Below are 22247 nucleotides of genomic sequence, written 5' to 3' on the forward strand. Positions count from 1 at the left end.
TGTCACTACGTTCAATGGTGTTTATTCCCAAAAATAACTTATGTCTCACATACATTTAATTTATAGTGCATTAGTGTTCTAGCAAGGCCCCTTGGTTGGGGAGTGTTACTGATTCCGCTTGTTCCATTCCGGGGTTGAAAGTTCCATTCATAGGGGGCAGCTATATGATGACCAATTGTGCTGGAAAACAAAACTGAATCCCAGTCTCAATTTAAGCATTTGGCTAAGCGATCAAAGCTCCTTGACAAATTATATGTGTGTGTGTATGTGTGTATATATATATATGTATATATATATATATTCCTTTAAACTTTTGCAGTGATTAGTCAAGTGCTGTCTTGGAGGGAAGTTCTGGGCCTGCGCCATAAAAAAGGAAGGAACTCCCGGACTTCAGAAAGGCCTCCAATGTGCAGCCGTTCCATAGTCAAGACTCTTGATATTAAGGACCCTGTCAGGCTGTACCAAAATTGTCTGTCTTGGACCCATTTCCAGGAAGGGGAATGTAGCAGTTCTTGTGAGGATACAATTAATCAGCAAAATACTTTTCTTTGTGTAGTGTTCTGCCTAAAATCTGCATGTCTATTGATTGTTTTCAAGTATCTCATTCTAGGATTTATGTTTATTGAAGTTTTATTATGTCCATGATCTTAGATTGGTCTCTTCTTCTTCTTCTTCTTCTTCTTCTTCTTCTTAATCAGGACCATACATTAAAGTGCTAGTGCTTTACAATAGTGCTTTACGATTTACTATTTAATTACTCTCAAATAGTAGAGGGTAAGTAACTGCATAAGACAATCTATTGTGTGGTGGCATATTGTAAAACATAACAAATGTTCTTATATAAATTTACACACAAAAAGAATTTGAGATATAGTTCATTTGTTATGTTGATTTCTTTTTTTTGCTTAGTTAGGTTTCATGATTGAACCCGTTTTGTTAGTGAGGCATAGAGTGTCAGCACTGCGATGGCTGTAAAGGAGGGGGCACTGCATATTCAGAGAGGCTCTTGTTGGGTCCATTTTAACTAGGATTGGCTTCTGGCACCTGATCATATTGACATGAACTCAGATTCCTTTTGGGCAGCTGTATCAAGAGAGAGAGAGAGAGAGAAAGGGGGAGAGAGAGGGGGGGAGAGAGAGGGAGGGACAGAGGGAGGGAGAAAGGGAGAGACGGGGGGAGAAGGAGAGGGGGGGGGGGAGAAGGAGAGAAAGAGGGAGAGAGAGAGAGGGAGAGAGGGAGAGAGAGAGAGGGGAGATGGGGGAGAGAGGGGGGAGAGGGATCTGAGGGAGCAAGAATAAAGCTATAGGAATTTACGGCAAGAACTTCAGGGAGGCTGAAACTGGAAAGAGTCCTAAAATAACACCATCTCTCAGGAGCACAGTTCTTTTGTGTGGACTCGGAAGATGATTATTTATATCTTCTAAACACGATAGCTGTCTCTCTCCTGAGAGCCCTGGCTGCAATGGTCTTAAGTATACCTCTTCTCCGAAATCTGTCCTGTTCTAGGAAGGTGAAGGAGGCAGGAGGCACTAAACATGATCCCGCAGGGCTTGGCTGACAGCAAAGGGACAGCCAGCAGCTGCATGCAGTGTGAACAGTAGGAAAAGGCTGTGGAGAAGCAGACAGCCGAGACAGAACAAAAACAGCTCATTTTCCACAGATGATCCCCAATTCTAGATGCACTGAGTGATATGACCGGTCGGACTCAGTAAACATTACACGGAAAGAGGAGAAACAAATGTGACCAGGTGGGAAACACTACATTCTTTCAGAATTACATCCTACAGGTGGGCATTCAAGAAAATTCACAGATAAGGGGTGGGTAATTGGGATCGAAAGAGGTCCGTTCTCCTCTCAGGATCTTATAGCACTGAATGGGCAATGCTGCCTCCCTGCCGAAAGGACCCTCACGGGGCAGGCAGGAATCTCAACTCTGAGGACATTCAAGCCTGTCTTTCAGGTTTTAGGGTGGCTGAGCCTTTTGTCCCTACGTACCTCCACGCAAGGCACCGGGAAGCACTGTTTCTTCAACAAACCCTCCACTTGCCAGACGCCATCTGGTGGCATAGCTGAGCCTCTTCTTCCTGGCATCTGTGGTCATTCTCACTATCCCCATCCAATCTCTTGGCCCTACAACAGATACATTCTACAAACCTCCCAGCTATAACTTACACTAGGGGGGAAAAAATGACGCAACACATTTAGAAAAACTTTCCTTCATCCAGACACCTTTAGGAATCTAACTTTCATACCTTCTGACATAAGAATTCAAGGGCATGTTCTTGAGAGTAATAAATGACTGCTCGGTTAGCTATACTGTGCCTATAAAACTTTGGGAGACAATGAAAAGTTTTGATGGGGCAGCAGCTACAACTGGAAATAGGAAGCACATATAATCATAAGAAATAAAATTCAGAACTTACTATCTCTGTATTCTGGAGACAATCGTGCTAAAAGCTGCCTGAATATCAGCAGAGGAGCACGTGCAGACAACTGGAAGGGAATGTTTTTGCAAGACATCTGAAAGAAACTAAGAAGGACACACAACAAGTTTTTCAAATAGGCACTTTATTTTAAAAACCCTGTTGGGGAGGCAGTGCTGGGCCAATAGCAGTCTGTCACAAACAAACTCGACAACAAACTCCCTTCGTTGCTCAAGTCAATAAGTATGTCTGGCTTGAGTCTGTCAGTATCATATAACCGGTTCTGGCCTAGTTTTGTTAAAAGGCTTATACTGTGGTCTGGCTGGCTGTCTCTTTGGTACCACACAAGTTTACCAATGTAAACTATATAAGATGAAACCAACACAGCTTGACTTTTTCACTGGATTTTCCTTGGATTTTTGTGCATTGACTTAGTCTCTGAATGATTCAATATGCACCCAGATGAGCCGATATATATAGAATTATCTCACTTTAAAAAATCAGATCTTGTTATGTAAAAATTGGGATGCATGTTGAACCCTTCATAAGAGCAATTCATCTCATGGAAACACTGTGAAAAAAGAAGTCAGTCTGAAACCTTCAATCCATAAAAAATCATGTGTGCAAAGATTTTGTTTATACTATGAGGTAGTCAGCGTGTTGTACATTGTGAAAAAAGCCACCTGGGGTCACTCAACGGTCCAGAAACTGGTTTGGGGGCAACTAGGGGTCAGTTCCAGAATAAAGTTGGCATCACAGTATATGACACCATGTGATTGGACACTGCTTTACATATAAATAAAGGCATTTTAATGCTGCATAAACATATTTCGAGAGGTGCAAAGATTCAAGTGCAGACTCTGTTTCTCACAACTTGAAAAGATCTTTGGTAGGCCCACAGGGCTGACAGAAGTATTACTTCAGAGGCTGCCTGTCGATTAGCTTAGCACTGGTCCGCAATTGCCATGTGTTAATAACATAAATTGTCTTTACCTGTCCATGCCAATCAGAAGAATTGACAAGAATAATGTTTTCCGGAAGCTGGTCGTCTGAGATCAGGATGTGATTCAGCTGGTCATATACAGTTTTCCTAGGGATCTGTGAAATCGAATACCGGAAACAAAAATGCCTTTGAGGAACTTTTGGATATTGCATGTGCACTGCTATTTCTCCTCTTCTGAACAAATTTTCTTTCCTCATTGTCAGAACATGATTGAAAGGAGTTGATGATGTGGATCCTACAACTTTGGCCTTAGAACTTGGATCTGTACCTCAACAACTCAAAAAAGGTTTTTTTTAAGGCTATCACATTAGAAGCCGGAGCCTGGGAATAAAACTGGATAGTGCCCGGGGCATAATAGATCTAAAGAGAGCTGAAAGGCATCTAGAAAGATACTGGAAGAAAATTCATGCTGCATCCGATAGGGCACGCTATACAGCCCACTGGAAGATTTCTGAAACGGCAGGGATAGCAGCAAAGAAACATCACTTCTCTGCAACCGTTCCATCAGCTGGTTCATATCCGTGCAAACTATATTTAAGGTATCTCGACATCTTTTGACTCCTAGATCTGAATCTTTACGGGCTCTAGAACAGACAATTTGCTGTGATATTTCTGAAAAAACTTTTGCCGATAAAATACTACAAATATCTGGATACTAGCTGTAATATAGGTTAGGCTGAAGAAATCCTTAATACACAAGTATGAACTACTTTGACCCCGTTACTGACAAGATCCTGGCATGCGCTAAAGTTATCTAAGAGACCTGGAGTTGGTCAGCAAGCACCATCTCGATCATTTTGCCCAGGAAGGGCAGATTAAGGACTGGGGTATAATTGGCCAAATCATTTTTGTCAACAGATTTTTTAAAAAATATATTTTTATTTAGTTTTAGTTGCAAGTCCATCAACAAAAAACGATTAATATATTCCAATATACAACAGCTGCTCTACATTCTTTACACCGGGTACTATCTATCAATTAAACGGTAGTTCACTGTAACATATATTTCCTTTCAGAAATAGGCTAATAAATTATAATAATCCCTGGATGATATTGTTCCCCTCACTACATTATTCTCCATCAAAAACTCCAAAACTGGAAACCAATGCTCCAAAATGAGAGATTTATAGTTTTTGATTCTGCTTGTGCAATTTGATCTGATAGCATTTCCATAATAAAATGATCGCATAAGCAGATAAGCCCATTTGAGATCAACGGGGGATAATTTTCTTTCCAGCTTGAAGCTATTGTGGATTTTGCTGCAGATAGTAAAGTTGCAATCAAGGTTTTGTGTGAAAATTAAGGAGAATGGTTTCCGGACTCATTAGTAATGAGTTTAATATGTTTAACTATGTATAGCCAAAACTTTGGTATATATTTATATTCCCACCAACAATGTACAAAGGTTCCTCTCTCACTACATTGTTTCCAGCATTCTGAGGGAATATTTGCACAAGCCAAATGATAATAGCCAGTTCGTGATAATAGCCGATGAACCAGCTATTATCAGTCGGCTTCTGCAATCACTCCACTCTCAAAGATATAAGAACAAATGGACTCACATTCTAGTTGTATCTGAAGAAGTGAGCTGTGGCTCCTGAAAGCTCATACCCTACCACTAATTTTGTTAGACTTATAGGATAGGTGCTACTGGAATCTTGCTCTTTTCTGCTGCTACAGACAGACTAACACGGCTACCCATCTTGATCTACTTCCATTTTTTGTTACATCAATCAGCCTTGTTAGATTGCCTTTTCTCCAACTCATGGAAGTTTCCCTGTTTTCTGCTGGTTTAAATCAGGATTGGCCTTAAAAGGGTGAAAGGAGGGAAGCTGGCAATACTAGTTTGGGTCTTTTACTATCCCAGACATTCAGTGCAGTACTAAGAAAAGGATTATTTTTTATAGAAAGGGGGCTTTATGCTTGCTTGTTCCATATGCTTTCTTGAGAATTGTTCTGACTTACAGTATATATGTTTGTTCTATATACTTCCAGTCCATAAAATAATAATAAATAATAATAACATTCAATTTATATACCGCCCTTCAGGATAACTTATCACCCACTCAGAGCAATTTACAAAGTATGTCATTATTATCCCCACAACAAAACACCCTGTGAGGTGGGTGGGGCTGAGAGAGCTCTGGAAGAGCTGTGATAAGCCAAGGTCACCCAGCTGGCTTCAAGCAGAGGAGTGAGGAATCAAACCCGGTTCTCCAGATTAAAGTCCCGTGCTCTTAACCCCTACACCAACATTATCAACGTTATCAATATGTTTTTAAGATAAGAAACCTCATAGTATGTTTTAAGGTCTGGCACATCCAGACCTCCTAAATTTAGAGAGTCTCTTTAAGATACTTAAGGCTATTCAAGGTTTCTTGTTGTTCCAAATAAAATTTATTGATTTATTTTGCCATTTGTTGATGTCTTTGTCTGAGATAGTTATAGGAAGAGCCCTAAAGTAAAACAAAAATTTAGGGAAAATTATAGCTTTGATTATATTTATTCTTTCTAAGAGTGTTAAGTTAATTTTATTCCATTGTTCCAGTGAGCATTCTACTGATTGGACTAGCTCCATGTGATTATATTTTAATATATCTTTAAGATTAAGAGTGATTTTGACATGTTTCCACGAGTCTGTGGTCTATTTAAATGAAAAATTATTTTTGATAAATTCCACTTGTGTTAATATAAAGTTTGACTGGAAATTGTTCACTCTTCGTCTGATCTATAGATAATCCTGAAGCTTGGCCAAATTTCTTTATGACATCCTCAAGAGCATTAAGGGTTGTTTCGGGGGTTGTAAAATATAAAACTAAATCATCTGCAAATAAACTCGGTTTACATTCATTCTCTCCAATTCGAATACTTTTAATTTCAGAGTTGTGTCTAATATTTATTGCTATGGGTTCAATTGAGATTGTGAATAGCAGGGGTGAGAGGGGACATCCCTTTCTGGTACCTCAATAAAGACCAAATTCATCTGATTGCAGTCCATTTATTTTTAGTTGGGCTTTTGCAGAAGCATAAATTGTTTGGCTGGCTCTTAGGAACTTTGGTCCAAGTCCCATAGCTTGCAATAGGGATTTTAAATATTATATCGAAGGCTTTTTCAACATCTAAGGCTACAATGAAAGCTTCAACTTCAGATTTTTTACAATGATTGAGAATATTCAAAGTTTTTCGTATGTTATCTGCTATTAGTCTTTTGGGCATAAATCTGGATTGGTCAAAATGAACATACTTTGTCATAAATTTATTTAATCTGGCTGCTAATTCTGTGGTGAATATTTTGGTGTCTTGGTTCAATAATGACTTGGGCCTATTTGAAGTTGGATTGGTCGGATCTTTGTCTTGTTTTTTAGAGGACTATGATGTCTGAATCTGCCCACATTTGAGGCATTATTCCTTTTCCCATAATATTGTTGCAGAAACCTGCTAAAGAGGCTGCCAGTATATGTGAATATTTTTTGGAGAATTCTGTTGGAAATCTGTCTCTGCCTGGAGTTTCTTTTTTCTTTTTAGAGATTTGATAACTGTATTAATTTCCTGCATGGAGATGGGTTGGTCTATAAATTCTTTGTGATCTTGCAAGAGCTTATTTCTGAGCCAATGTTTGTAAGGTAACTATGTATGACTACTTGTGGAGGATGGATTGAGCTATATAATTTTCTATAAAATTTAGCAAATGAATCTACTGTCTATTTGGAGTTTGTCCCAACGGTCTCTAACAAAATTTATAAATTAATTTGATAATTTTTTGTCTAGTCTTCCATGTTTTGGGGATATCGTGCAAATTAAAGAAGATAATATTTTTCTATTCTCTCTCTCTCTCTCTCTCTCTCTCTCTCTCTCTCTCTCTGCAAGGGATATAGATTTCCCTTGGATCACTGCTTTCATTGAATCCCAGATTAAATTTGGTGAAACTCAACAATTTTTATTATTTTAAAAATAATTTTGAATTTCTGGTTCAACATCTTCAAATGATCTATTTTCAAATAAAAATGATTTGTTTAAAACCAAATAAGGTTTTTTTTTCCTGGTTCTTCAAAATTTAGTGAGCCTTCTACCCATGAGTGATCAGACCAGATTTTAAACCCGATTTTGAAAGAGAGAGAGTTTAATTATTAGAAACTAGAATATAATCTATTCTTGTAAAAATACTGTGTTGCGGAGAAAAATATGTCTAGTCTCTTCCTGATGTTGATGCCACCATATATCATGCAAATTAATTTTCAATATAATAATAACAACAACATTTGATTTATATACTGCCCTTCAGGACAACTTACTGCCCACTCAGAGTGGTTTACAAAGTATGTCATTATTATCCCCACAACAATAATCACCCTGTGAGGTGGGTGGGGCTGAGAGAGCTCCTAGAAGCTGTGACTGACCCAAGGTCACCCAGCTGGCTTCAAGTGGAGGGATGGGGAATCAAACCCAGTTCTCCAGATTAGAGTCCTGCGCTCTTAACCACTACACCAAACTGGCACCGAACTGGTTTTCAAATAAAGCAGTCAGTTCTAATTTTGATATTTTTGAGTCTTTTTTTGGAAACGATCAATCTAGCACTGAGATTGCTATTAAATTAATATCCCCTCCAATTAAAGTTTCTCCTTCTTGAAATGTTTCCAATTTGGCAAAAACTGTTGATTAATTGAATTTGATTACTATTGGGGGCATATATAGATGCTAGTATAATTTTTTTGTTTCCAAAAATATCTTCCTGTAAGGTTGCATTCTATTGCTGTACAATTAAATCTAGCATTTTTAGATAGCAATATGGCTACTTCCCTTGGTTTGGATGATCCTGGGGCTTGGATTGGTTGAGCCCACTACTGGGATTTAAAAACAAGATTAGATAAAAATGTAAGACAAATTTCCTGCAAGAACATGATATTGGGATGTTGCTTTAACAATGCTGATAATACCCTCTTATTTTTAATTTCTATTGTTTAGCCCTCTGCAGTTGAATGTAAGTACTTGTAATGTCATGTTATAGAAGAATGAAGATGATTGAAGACCAATATAACACAAAAAAGCCCTTTTGAAGTAGAGACTAGAATATTTTCTATTCTCACAGCTATAGTTGATGCCAAAGACTTATTGCTTAAGTGTCTCATGCTTGAGAGCCAGTTTGGTGTAGTGGTTAAGAGTGCGGGACTCTAATCTGGAGAACCAGGTTTGATTCTCTCCCTATTCCTCTGCTTGAAGCCAGCTGGGTGACCTTGAGTTAGTCACAGCTTCTAGGAGCTCTCTCAGCCCCACCCACCTCACAGGGCGTTCGTTGTTGTGGGGATAATAATGACATACTTTGTAAACTGCTCTGTGGGTGTTAAGTTTTCCTGAAGGGCGGTATATAAATCGAATGTTGTTGTTACTACTACTACCACCACCACCACCACCACCACCACCACCACCACCAATGTTTTATGTAGGCCAGATAATATAATTTAATTTAGTTGTCATTCCAAAAAGATTGCACTCAGAACTAAAGCAACTGGTTTTCTTTTTATAACCATAACTTTCCAACTTTCCTCCCTCCCCTCAAGATAATGACAATAACAAGAAGAATAAAAAAAATCCTTCAGATAGCCCTTAAAACTACTTTCTAACTCATATCTAAAGTTTATTCTCTTACAGAGGTATCCCACCAGAGTCAAGGATCATTCAGATCAGCGAAATAGGGTTTATTATATCCTATGTCTGTGGGTGTATAAATTAACCAGGGGCTTTGAAGACCAGGCTCCCCTCCCTTCCCCTCACCCAAACCAAGTTGCTTGTATACTTATAGCACTTTTAAAAAGAAAATAAATGTATATGTACGCGTATATTTTCTTATATTCATAAGTACATGTTGCAGATCTCTGTAGGAGTTCTCATTGTTTAATTGAACAATTTAGGTCCATAAACAGTACTGGCTGATCTTTTTCGGAGTCAGGAATTTTGCTTGATGGGAATTCTGCTTCACTGGAGATGATGGTTTTTGGGTTTTCTCTGTGTGGTACCTTAGAAGGTTCTCTTTTGTAGTTCAGGTCCTGCAGAAGCTGAATTTTACTTTCTGGGTCTGTGGCTTGAAAAACTTTCCCTTGACAATGAATTGATCCATCAATATCTGATATTTGCTTCATGCAGTTTAACCATGATTGGCCTGAGTTCTTGTCTCATCAGGATAGTTTCATTTGAGAGATCTTGGAATATCTGAATCTTTTTATTTTGAAATATGAGCATTGCTCTTTTAATAGCTTCTTGAAGTATTTTCTCTTTAGTGTGGCTATCTAGGCATTTGGCCACTTATATTGTTGCTTGTTTTAAACTCTGAGTTATATGGAGGCCCAAGTCTATAGGCGCTTTCAATTACTGACGCTATACCATCCTCTAATTTCAGCTCCTGTGTAACCATCCTGCCAAAAAGACAGCCAGATCTGTCGCTCCTTCTTCTGACACTTCAAAGCCTCTACATCTTTACTTATTGTACCTTAGTTGGTTATCTAAGTTGATAAGCTTATTTTTGGACCATCTGTCACTGGACTGCAGGCTCTGTCGCTCCTCTTGCAGCATTATGCCCAATTCTATGACTGGGCCTGCTCTTTGGGCTATTTTCTGCATAGAATCCTTTATCTCTTTTAATTATTCAGTTAATAGTTTAAGGAGATTTTCTACTCTGCCTGCAATTCTATCTTCTAATTGATCTATTTTTTTAATCTCGTTGTCAAGTATCTGTAAATCTTCAAAGGTTGCTTCATTACTCGTGGCAGCCATCTTAGTTTGCACTTTTTGCTCCATGCCGATGGTGTCTTTGGCTTCACCAGCATGGAAAAAGGCTTTTACGGATGTGGGCGCTGGGGTGGGAGGTTTGCTTCTATTTTGCCCAGTTTTTCCTGTTTTTATGAAGGAACCAGCCACAAGAGTTTATGAAATCAGCCAGGGTAAGGATTCAAAGGTTGGAGCTCTGCCTTCAGGCATCCGCCATTAATTTGTGCAGTGCCCTGCCTGCCGAGTGATGTTTTTAAATAGCGGGAGAGTGACTACATCTTTGAGTAGCAGAGGGAAGCTGCCCTGTGTTAGTGACTGATTTATGATAGGCAATCAAGGGCCCATTTATGTGGTCTTTACAAGAAAACCCTATGATGAGACAATCCAAAATGAAAAAAGATATAGTGCTAGAAGACAGGACCCCCAGTTCGGATGGCATTCAATTTGCTACTGCAGAAGAGCAAGTAAGAATAGCGCTATTCTTAATGATGGGAATGCATTAAAGCCGAAAGGATGTCCAGTTGTGGATGTGAATAGATGCAAAAGGAATGTCCAAAGCTGTGCAACACCCATAATAGGAACATGGAACACGAGAAGTATGAAGCCAGGAAAGCTAGAAATCGTAAAACAAGAAATGGAAAGTATTTGAATACTGACTGAATAATATTAATCAGACTTCAGAGAACGCCTGTTAACATAACCATCATTAAAGTTTATGCTCCAACTACAGATTATGAGGAGGAAAAAAATGAAAAACTTTTACTTGTACACCTAAATAAGATATGCTGGTAATCATAGGTGACTGGAATGCAAAAGAAGGAGATGAAGCAGAATCCAGCATAGTTGGAAAATCTGGACTAGGATCATGAAATGAAGCAGGAGAGCAACTCACAGAATTCTGTGAAGCCAACACCCTGTTCATTGCTAATACATGCTTCAGGCAACCAAAAAGATTATTGTACATGTGGAAGTCACCAGGTGACCAATACAGGAACCAAATAAATTACATAATTGGAAGCGGAAGATGGGAGCAGCTCTATTCTCTCTGCTAAAACAAGATCAGGAGCTGATTGTAATCCAGATCATGAGTGGCTAATATCAAAAATTAGCATAAAGCTGAAGAGAAACAATAAAAGAATCATAGTGCCAAAATAAAATCTAAATAATATTCCTTAAGAATTTAAAGACCAGATAAGGAACAGATTTGCAATGCTAAGTTTAATTGATCATGAGCCAGAAGAACTATGGGCTGAAACCAGAGATATTATCAAGGAAGTATGTGCAAAGACTATTCCTGTAGTCAAAAGAAGGGAGAAGCCTAAATGGATGACTGAGGAAACTCTTAAAATTGCTAAAGATAGATGAGAAGCAAAAGCAAAAGATGACAGAAATAATGTCAAAATTCTAAATGCAGCTTTTCAGCTACTTGCACGCAGAGACAACGAAATCTATTCTAATAACCAGGGCAAAGAAATATAAGACATCAACAAAAAAAGAAGAACAAGAGACTTGTTCCAAAAGTTCTGAGAAATCAAAGGGAAATTCAAGCCACAGCTCGGGATGCTGAAAGATCAACATAGAAATACAGTATCTGCTTAGAACAAAATAAAGAAAAGATGGAAACAAAGATCTATACAAAAGAGATAGAAGGATAACAGATACTTTCAACGAAGAATCTTTTGATGAAGAACCAGAAATCCCAGAAAGTGAAGTAAAAGCTTCACTCAAAGCAATTGGGAGAAACAATGCACCTGGAGTACATGGAATATAAATACAGCAATTTCAAGCTACAGAAAAGGAGTTCATCAAAATCTTAACAAGAATCTATGAACAAATATGAAAAACAAAATAATGTCCCATGGTCTGGAAACATCCAGTCTACATTACTATTCCGAAAAAAGGGGATGCCCAAGAGTGCAGCAATTATCGTACTATCCGATATTGCATTTCCCAAGCAAGCAAAGTGATGCTCAAAATTCTACATCAAAGATTCTTACCCTATATGGAATGAGAAATGCCAGATGTTCAAGCTGGATTCAGAAAAGGAAGGGAGAGGCACCAGAGATCACACTGCAAATTTATGATAGCTAATGGAACATACCAGGGAATTTCAGAAGAAAATCAGCCTGTGTTTTACAGATTGCAACTAAGCTTTTGACTGTGTGGATCATGAAAAGCTATGGAGAGAAAAGAAATGTGGGTGCCACAACACCTGATTGTTTTGATGTGTACTCTGGGCAAGAAGCTACTGTCAAGACAGAGTATGGGAAAACAATGGTTTCCAATTGGCAAGGGTGTCAGACAAGGATGCATATTATCTCCCTACCTGTTCAACCTCTATGCAGAGCATGTCATAAGGAAAGCTGGCTTAGATCTAGAAGAAGGTGGAGTGAAAATTGGTGGAAGGAACATTAAGGTATGCATATGACACCACGTTACTGGCAGAAAATGATGAAGACCTGAAACAACTACTGATCAAAAGAGAAAGAGCCAAAGCAGGATTACAGTTGAACATCAAGAAGACAAAAGTAATGACTACTGAGAAGTTACACAATTTTAAAGTTGACAATGTGGAAACTGAAATTGTTCAAGATTTTCTTTTCCTTGGGTCAATCATCAACCAAAAGGGAAATTGCAATGAAGAAATCAGAAGAAGATTGAGACTTGGAAGAGCAGCTGTGAGGGAGCTAGATAAGATCCTTAAAGATAAAGATGTCTCTCTGGGAACCAAGAGCAAGATAATCCAAACTATGGTATTCCCCATTGCGTTGTATGGATGTGAAAGCTGGACAGTGAAGAAAGCTGACAGGAAGAAAATTGATTCATTTGAAATGTGGTGCTGGAGGAGAGTTTTGTGGATACCATGGACAGCCAAAAAGAAAAATAAGTGGGCTCAGACCAGATCAAGCCTGAATTATCCCTAGAAGCTAAAATGGCAAAACTAAGGCTATCATACTTTGGTCACATCATGAGAAGACAAGATTCTCTGTAAAAGTCTTCTTTTACAGAGGACTTTACAGAGGAAAAGTAGAAGGCAGTAGGAAATGAGGAAGACCTAAAACAAGATGGCTAGACTCAATAAAAGAAGCCACGTCCTCCAGTTTGCAGGATCTGAGCAAGTCTGTTAACAATAGGACGTTTTGGAGGTCTTTCCTTCATAGGGTTGCCATAGGTCAGAGGTGACTTGATGGCACATAACACACACACAAGATTTTAGCAGCCAAGATGGGCAAGGATAAATGTGCTTTATTATATACTACATGCCCTTAGTTATCCATGTTGTTTTCTCCAGCTTTAGAACCCCTGAGGTGTGCTACTGAGTAAGCCACATAAATTAAAATATCGTATTATATACTGATGAACCACTGGTGTTACCTTCAGAGTCTTAAGGTTCTGTGGGTGAGCAGAATTTGCCTAAAATTTTGGAGAAGTCTCAGGGCACTGGTTTCAACGAGCATAAATCCCAAATCTACTCTCCAGATTTATATTGGACAATTGACTGACATTTCAATGTATTGTCTGCTATTTAGGTTTCGTGACTCCAAGGAACAGTGGTTTCATTTTTCAAGTGAGCATGAAGCAAAGTCAAAGTCAGCTTTCTTGAGCTCTCTTGACAATGGAGAATCTGGGGCACCATTTTAAAATCGGGGACATTATTCATCTCGCCTATATTTTGAGGGGGCTGCCAATTCATTTTCCCCTTAAACATTTTGTAAAATTGGGATATTTATTTATATGGAGCCTGAAGTGTTTTATTGTTTGGGTGATGTGACTGATGTTTTAATCTAATGTATGTAATTTGTTTTTATTATATTTATTACCGCCTGTGATCCACTCTGAGCCCGCTTGCGGGGAGAATATAAATGGAATAAAATAAATAAATGTTACAAATTACATTCATTTCAAACCAAACACCATCTAAAGGAGGCTTCTTGAAGCGCCCGTCTTACCTGCAAATGGTGCCTGGTGTCTGGAGACCGTTTGTTGTCTAAGCTGTTGGCGCGTTCATTCTGCTGCCTCGCTGGTTGCCTCTCTTTCAGGGATGTGCTTCTGCCCCTGCGACCCACCTGCTTCCCCTCAGATCTGCTGAGAAGCAAATGTTTGCATCTTTATTATGCTGCACAACAGGGAAGGGGCAAGGAGTAACCCCATAGCCCTTTCCTTTATTGTTATGGTTCAAGGGGCACTGCAGAAAAGAACAGAGATTGCTAACTACTGCTGTCTTGAAAGCATGGAAGAAGCTGCCTGACAGAAGGCATTGATCCATTCAAGATGGTTTCTCTCAGGTATTCCATTTTCCATAAAAATGCTGGGTGTAGCACCTTTACAATGAATTCACTTGTTTCTTGTTTCTGATTTTCTTTGTTGCACCTTCATGAACTACCTTTCATTAAAAAAGAATAAATAAAAAAGGCTAAGCATTGTTCAGTACATAAATGAAGTGTTGCTTATGTTCTGGGTTGCTTTCTACACACTTATTTAGTAAATTCATACCCTGCCTCTCAACAATAACAATTCCCAGTGAAGATTACTCAAAAACTTCACATCAAGGGGGTGTGGTGTCGACGTGAGGAAGAATGGACGCCTAAGGAGAACAGCCCTCCTAGAACCCAAAAGCCCAAAAAACAAGTCATAACTCTTTAAAAATACATGAATTATGGGAAAACACGACCCAGAATGGAAGAAATCAAGCGTAAAAGCAGTGAAAAAGCCTGTAAAACTTCTTTTCATTGCCTCAAGCTTGAGGCTCTCAGGATGAAAGAGAGAACGGAGAGAATGGTGGACAAGGGAAGCCTGGTAAGTATACCGCTGACTTCCCCTCCTGACCCCGCACTAACAAACTTATTAACAATAATGGAAAATAACAATGGAAAGAATGACACTACTTATCAAACTATTAGCAGAACAAATGGCAGAACTTAAAATATCCATTGACAAAACCTCGCAAAAAGCAGACTGTCCCTAGATCTAAGTGTCACACTCCAGGAGGAGACTCGTCATCTCCAAAAGGAAAACAGTTGCATGCAAGAGAGAATATTCAATCTAGAAATATCAGCTCGCCAATCTAATTTAAAATTCAGGGGGTTTGACAAGTAAGTAACACCCACAGACAACGTCTTCCTTCGTGGCAAATTGGCTAACAAATGTCATGCACCTAGAAGAGCGTATCGCCCTCACAATTAACAACAGCCTACCGCATAAGCTTGCAAAAAAATGCACAAGACAAAAATCCCAGGGACACTCTGGCAATCATACCAGATTGCAGAACACACAGGAAAATATTAGATCCAGCCAGAACCCAATCCACATTCTCCTTTAACGGAGTCTCAATCTCTGTGTTCATAGACCTACCAAGTGAAATATTAAGCAAACAATAAGAACTCAAAGCAATAACTGAAACACTGACGAGCCCAAATAGTTACAAATGGACAAACTACACGAATCTACAAATCTAACACAAAGACAAGCTACTCGACATTTCAGACCACAATTCTGGCTTAATATTGTTGCAAGATTTGGACGTATCTACCCCCATGAAATTAGATAAGCTATCCCCTCTCCCAAAATATGGAACAACCACCTACACATCACAAAGGATGTAAAATTCCTGTTCAGAACAATATATGAATCAATATATGGGATCGACACTGCATACAAAATTAAAGCAAAAGCCAATTTCAGCAACTAATAAGTGAAATAAAATAAGAATTATATCCAGCTAAAGTTATAACACATTTTGGGATTGGGGGAAAGGAAGGTGAAGGGAACTTCTTAAAAAACTCTCAAACTAGTCCTACCCTTGTTTACTGGTATTATACCAATGACCTGTGTGGAGAGAATCCCCCCAGGTTCTAGAGAACTGTATAATTTTAGAAGCCAAGTATTAATTTGTAATTCATTATTACCATCTCTCCAATCAAAGTTAATTTAACAAAGAAAAAATAAAGTGATTAGTACAACAAAGACAAATCCATATTTGTCTAGTTGTTTTGTCTTGTTAACTTCTTAAAACATTTAACGTTATTTAAGCTCATTCTGAGCAATAATTATATTTTCTAAGAAGAGGAAAAAAGAGAGAGGAAAACTCAATAAAAGAAAAAGCAATAAATTTAACCTTACTTAAATTCACTTTGTGTGACAGAAACACTTTTCAAGAGGTGTTTCTTGAAAAGGGGGGTGGTGGGGATTAATTTTTAGGTGATCTTCTTCTATACTTTTTAATTTACTCTTTCAATACAAAGACAAGTTCATTGTTAATTAACTACTTAGAAAATAGTAAGTCTACTTTGAAAGTTATATATCTATACTCATAGTTTAAGTGTGTACAAAAAATTAAAATGAAATAATTATTATAAAGGAAAAAATTAAACATTTAAAAAAATTCCCATTATTGTGACATTAACTTACAATACTAATCTTAAAATACATGCTACTACAAAACTTCTGAATCCTTTAATAATTTCTTTTCTACTCCACTAATAATAACCACAAAATTACCAAAAGTTGTATAATACTGTTAAATCTTACTTAATTAACACAACCTTTGACAAGATATAATTTTGGGAAAATTCTTGGAATGTGTTCAAGATTGAATGTAACTTCCTCAATGTCTGAGGACTCAACAACCCAAATTTTTAACAAAGAATATTAACAAATTTATTTAAATTGAAACCAGATACAACACTGCTCCAAGAAACCCATCTTCGTTCCACTAATAAATATTGTCAGACCCTGTAGACACAGGCCCAGCCCACACGGATTTTGACATGTTTTAAGATACTGCTTTGAAGCCATGCTTAAAACCGTATTTGAGCTGAACTGTGGATAATGCTGTACTTTCACTCTAAGCGATCTTTGTTCTGGAAAACAAGCTATACAAATAGTTTGCAAAGGTTATGTGCAGAAGACAGAGCAAACAGTGGCTATGATTGAACTAAGGATCAGGTCACACAAAGTGAAATGGCTTCAGGTTGCTTTGGCCAGGCTGCTTCAGGGTTAATAATTTCAGGAAGCCAAATTTCATTTGAATAGTAACAGAGACCCCTATGGGCAGATGAGATTAGATTTAAACATTATTAAAGTCCTCCTCTGCAATTTTAAGATTTAAACCGTCAAAGTTAACTAAAACTGTACATTGATAAAATCTATTTCCATTTCGCTGGAAATTCCCAACTTTTGTTTGCTGACACACATTCATAGGGAGCTAAAAGGAAAGCTATGAAATCCTAGAGAATATCTTTTCCTAATAGAAACAGTTTTAAGTTCTCTTCTTTTTGAAGCAGAGCAAATTTCTTTAGTTTGAGTACAGAATAGACAGAGCTCAGTCCTTTCTGTAGGTTGCTGAACTCCATATATTACAGATGCACTCTTTAATATCCAGAGGAGATAGCCGCGTTAGTCTGTAGATGCAAAATAGCAAAGAGTCCAGTAGCACCTTTAAGACTAACCAACGGTATTGAGGCATAAGCTTTTGAGAACCACATGCATAAGTGGGTGTCATCAAAATATTGATGGCACCCAATACCAATGCCTCAGATAATCTAATTCAAAAGTCTTTTAATCAAACTGATTCTGATTTTGGAAAAAGTGTGACCAAACTTGCAATTTGCTGCTCACAAAGTAGATTTCTGGCTCACAACACTGCACTGCTTAGAGAGAACATTGCTGCCAGGTATGGGGCAGGGAGGCGAGTGGGCCTGAATCGAGGGAGTGCTCCAGGGGGTGGCTGCGCCCTGCACGATGACCTCACTTCCAGGAAGCAAGGTCACTTCTGGGAAGCGAGGTCACTTCTGGAAGTGATGAAGACGGCTGGAATTCCTAAGCACGTCCCACTCATGAAGAGTGTGACATCTCAGAAGTAGCCCAACAAATTGCTAGCAGTCCTTTGTTTCGCCGAATGCACTTTCTCAGGGGCTATTTCATTTTCATTTGTAAGGGGCTATTTCATTTTCATTTGTATCATTCACACCGGTAGTACCAAAACGGTACCAAAAAGTACTGTTCTGAGATGTCACACCCTTCATGAGCGGGATGTGCTTAGGAATTCCAGCCATCTTCAATTATCCACTGAAATCAACTTTGGATTACACCAGAATAAAGATTGGGCTAGGAAGCATATGTATAGATGTAGAGACTTGATGCTTTGATTTTGTATTACGGACCTTTTAGGATTGTGTTGCAAATTACATATTTATTGGAATAGGATAGTGATGATTTATGAATTATTTATGATGGTGCAATTGTATTTATTGAGGAAACTGATGTGCCATGTTCATTGAGGTACTGACTGTATTTATGCTATGTGGAATTGATATATTGTTCTTATTACATTGCATTTATTCATAGCATTTTGCACTTTTTTCACGCTGAGCATTTGAGTAAATATCGTTGTATATTACTGCTTTTTCCTTGAGGGGAGTTTCTTGGTTGTTTGCTTTTGTGCTCTCCCTGGCTAGTCTCTCACTAGTATTACCTTGGAAGAAGAGCAGCATAAAATGACAAAATAAATAGGGGAGCAGCCTCTTGCTTAGAGTTGCCAGGCCTGTGCTGCAAATCCCATGAGCTTTTGGGGGACAGATCCCAGGAGGGGGAAACGTCACTGACTGTGATGCAACCCAGAGAGATGTCAGAGTCCCCTCTCCCATTGATGCACTAGGAGCCTTCCCAATCTCCATGGCAAAGACTCGGGGAATTCCTGGAGCATCATGGGGGCGGGGGGGGGAGTAACGTTGTCCCGTGTTTTTCTACTGCTGCTCAGCTGATTGAGTGTGGGCGACTGATGGAGGGGGCAGGAGTTTGCCTGCGCCTGGTAAGTCTGCTCTCGCTCAAGGTTCACTTCCAGCTTTGGGCTGCCTAAACTGAGCAGAAGCTTAAAGCAAATGAACTAGTTGTACATGTCACAAGAGGACAGAATATCCTTAGGACTCAAACACTTACAGTGGCTTCCAATTAGTTTAAAGAGGCAAGTCAAAGGGCTACCTGAACTGGAACTTAAGGATCACAATTGTTGGGCGTTTCAGGATTTAAGTAAATTAATTGTATGATTTTCTTCTCCAATATTTATTGTTTTATTATTTTTATTCTATTGTTTATTATTATTATCAGTTTTATTATTTGTTTATTTGTGTTTTGATAATAAAGCGTACTATAGGTTTTTAAGTAACAAATTGTAATGAGTGATCTGGTCTTAGATCAAACTGTCCCTCATTAAAATTATTGTTTGAGAGGTATAAGGCTCCGAGAGCTCATGTTTGTGGAAGGAGAAAAAAAAGCAGAAAACCAGACATTATACTACCTTTAGAAGTGACGCTAGGATATTTCAAGGAACACGGAATAAAATAAGAGGCTGAGGTTACCTTTAACAGAACAGCTGAAAGAATCTCAATTGTTTAATACTAAAAAGAGAGAAAAAAAGTTTCCACCTCTGGAGTTGCAGGTGGTCACTTATGAGTCTAAAAATTTACATTATCAGTTTTGCGGAAGGAAGAGCTAGACACTTAGATGGAGTGGAATTTGTACATGTGGGAGTGGAAGCAGAGTTGTACATGTCACAAGGGGACAGAATATCCTTAGGTCTGGAACAGCTAGACTGGACTGGAAGCAATGTAAGCCAGAGTTCATTAGTTAAAGCCCAAAGAAATAAGTGTCCAAACACAGAGTTCCAGACCACAAAGAGGTTCTGGAGCTCCTACAGTTTCAGCATTTTACCTAATGGAAGGAATGATGAGAGATTCCGTCTTTGTCATTCTGCCACTTGGTGGAAGCTTTTCAAGGAAAACATCCAGAGAAGAAAGTTGTTCTGCTTCCTGGGTGTCTTCTTGCTGAAGATTCTCCTATTGACATAAAAACCCCATGAGATTTAGGTACTAAAACAGAACACAGATACAATGGCCATTTGGAAAAATCAGAGGCATTTGGCTATCCTTAGAACAAACTATTTAAGGGCGTATTTATGCGGGTGGGGTGGCTATGTCAGGGAAGGCACAGAGTCCAACGAACTAAAAAACTAGGAGAGACTCCCCTACAGAATTACTGCAGGTAGAAATATGAGGCCTGGAAGAGGGACCTACGGTCACCTCTCTGACTCAAATTCTGACGTGAGCGTGAAATGGAGATAGAAAGAAGAAACTCAATCAGAAAGAAAGATTGTACAGCAACGGGGAATTTTAGGTGTCAGTTGTGAAAAGTCTAATTCTGTGCTAAGCATTATTAGGAAAGCGGTTGAAAACTAAACAGTATTGTAATGCCCTTGTATAACTCTAACGTGCAGCTGCATTTGGTATAGTGTGCACGGGTATCCTGTTCTGGGCACATCTCAAAGGGGCTACCGTAGAGCTGGCTGGGCTGTTTCCACATGGAGGTTCTTCTCCAGTATGGCATCCCAACTAGAGAGGGTTTTTTTTTTTAGCATGTATGATGTTGGCCCTTAATCATCTACTTGCCATGTTTTTTCCCCATTTTGCTGTCATCTTTCCCAAACCGATTCTTTTGAAAAACAGTAGTCAAAGCATATCTGATCAGCTGCCTGTTGTAGTCAAAGCATGCATATTTTTACAGGTCCCACCCACAACGGCACCAGTTTCCTTGCCTCAGTCACCTCTGCAGTTGCCATCCCCGCCCCAAGGGCCTTTTCAAGTTTTTAAACAAAATCAGAGGTTGTCATATAGCTATAGCATTATAACATCATTATGATCGAATAAGTCTCAGTTTTCGATTGACAGCTACATTCAACATTTCTTGCTAAAATCAAGATTCCTGAACTAATTTTAGGAGATAGACAGAAATTTGATTCAACAGTAATGCTGCAAGAATTATTAACAGCTAGTTTGGTGTAGTGGTTAAGAGCACAGGACTCTAATCTCTAAAATTTATTTATTTATTTATTTTATCATATTTATATTCTGCCCTCCCCGCAAGCAGGCTCAGGGCGGATTTGGTTTGATTCCCCACTCCTCCACTTGAAGCCAGCTGGGTGACCTTGGGTCAGTCACAGCTTCTCGGAGCTCTCTCAGCCCCACCCACCTCACAGGGTGTTTGTTGCTGTGGGGATAATAATGACATACTTTGTAAACTGCTCTGAGTCGGTGTTAAGTCATCCTAAAGGGTGGTATATAAACTGAATGTTGTTGTTGTTCAAGATCTCAAACAGAATACAGCCCCAGGCCTTTACAGCTTAACATGAGAATATTATAAACATTTTTGTCAAATTTTAAGTATTCATTTATTCAATGTGATAAATGTGATATATGGGGGGAGGGGGAAATTTCCACAAACAGGGATAGAAGGTAAAATGACCATCTTTTAAAAACCAAAAAAAAAGATTACCAAGAACATATCAACTGATCAGTTTGTTAAACTCTGTTTGTAACATTAGCAAATATTTTGGTCTTGAGGTTAAAGAACATTTTACAAAAATATGTAGCTTCAGGGTTTATCCGTGGTCTGCAGTATTTTTGTTTTTATATGCAATAAAAGCATTTGATAAGTTGGAAAGCTCTTTCTGTATGAACAATTTTAAAATTGGAGAACATTTTGTTTCTGTTGAAGTTTCCAGTTATAAGATTAATATGGACAAAACTGAAGTGCATTTCTTTGAAACAGATGAAAAACAAGTTCTGAATCTCAGTTAAAATACCTTAAAAGGAGTAAGGTCATTAAATATTAGGAATCTGTCCATGTAAGGATTATAATGATCTCTTAAAATTCATTTCAATCCAATGATAACTGTAATAGAAACAAATGTATCTTTATGGCTAAGGCAGCCTACAGGGAAAGAAATGCTCAGTCTTACCAAATTTCAACAAGTTATTTTTAAACTGACCAGTAAATGTAGATTTAAACTTCCCTTCATAAATAAAGATAAACAGGTTAAAGGTGGTTAAGGAGTTCTTAATCCTAGCCTATATTACCATGCAGCTAGCAAAGATCCGTAATTAATTCTGGTTGAGCAAGCTTTTGTGAAGATCCCACTAGATAGCTTAGATATGGAAGGGAAAAAATCAGAGAGAAATTTCACCTAATGATAATTATATAATAGATGACATAGTTAGAATATGGACTTG

The 22247-nt window shown here is 38.4% G+C and overlaps 1 protein-coding gene across 1 annotated transcript in view; it reads right to left on the reverse strand.

Annotated features, from left to right (window-relative positions):
- The window catches only part of PACS2 (phosphofurin acidic cluster sorting protein 2), a gene marked incomplete at its 5' end in the record, with an annotated part of 213975 nt that overhangs the window by 119761 nt on the left and 71967 nt on the right, over positions 1–22247 (reverse strand). The window contains 4 exons of the mRNA XM_054984815.1: positions 2424–2530; positions 3417–3521; positions 14136–14268; positions 19894–20018. Of these exons, the coding sequence (XP_054840790.1) occupies positions 2424–2530; positions 3417–3521; positions 14136–14268; positions 19894–20018 (470 nt within the window). The remainder of the gene's footprint in view (positions 1–2423; positions 2531–3416; positions 3522–14135; positions 14269–19893; positions 20019–22247) is intronic.

The sequence above is a fragment of the Eublepharis macularius genome, chromosome 7 (genome assembly GCF_028583425.1).
Source record: "Eublepharis macularius isolate TG4126 chromosome 7, MPM_Emac_v1.0, whole genome shotgun sequence".
In the NCBI taxonomy this organism is placed as follows: domain Eukaryota; kingdom Metazoa; phylum Chordata; class Lepidosauria; order Squamata; family Eublepharidae; genus Eublepharis; species Eublepharis macularius.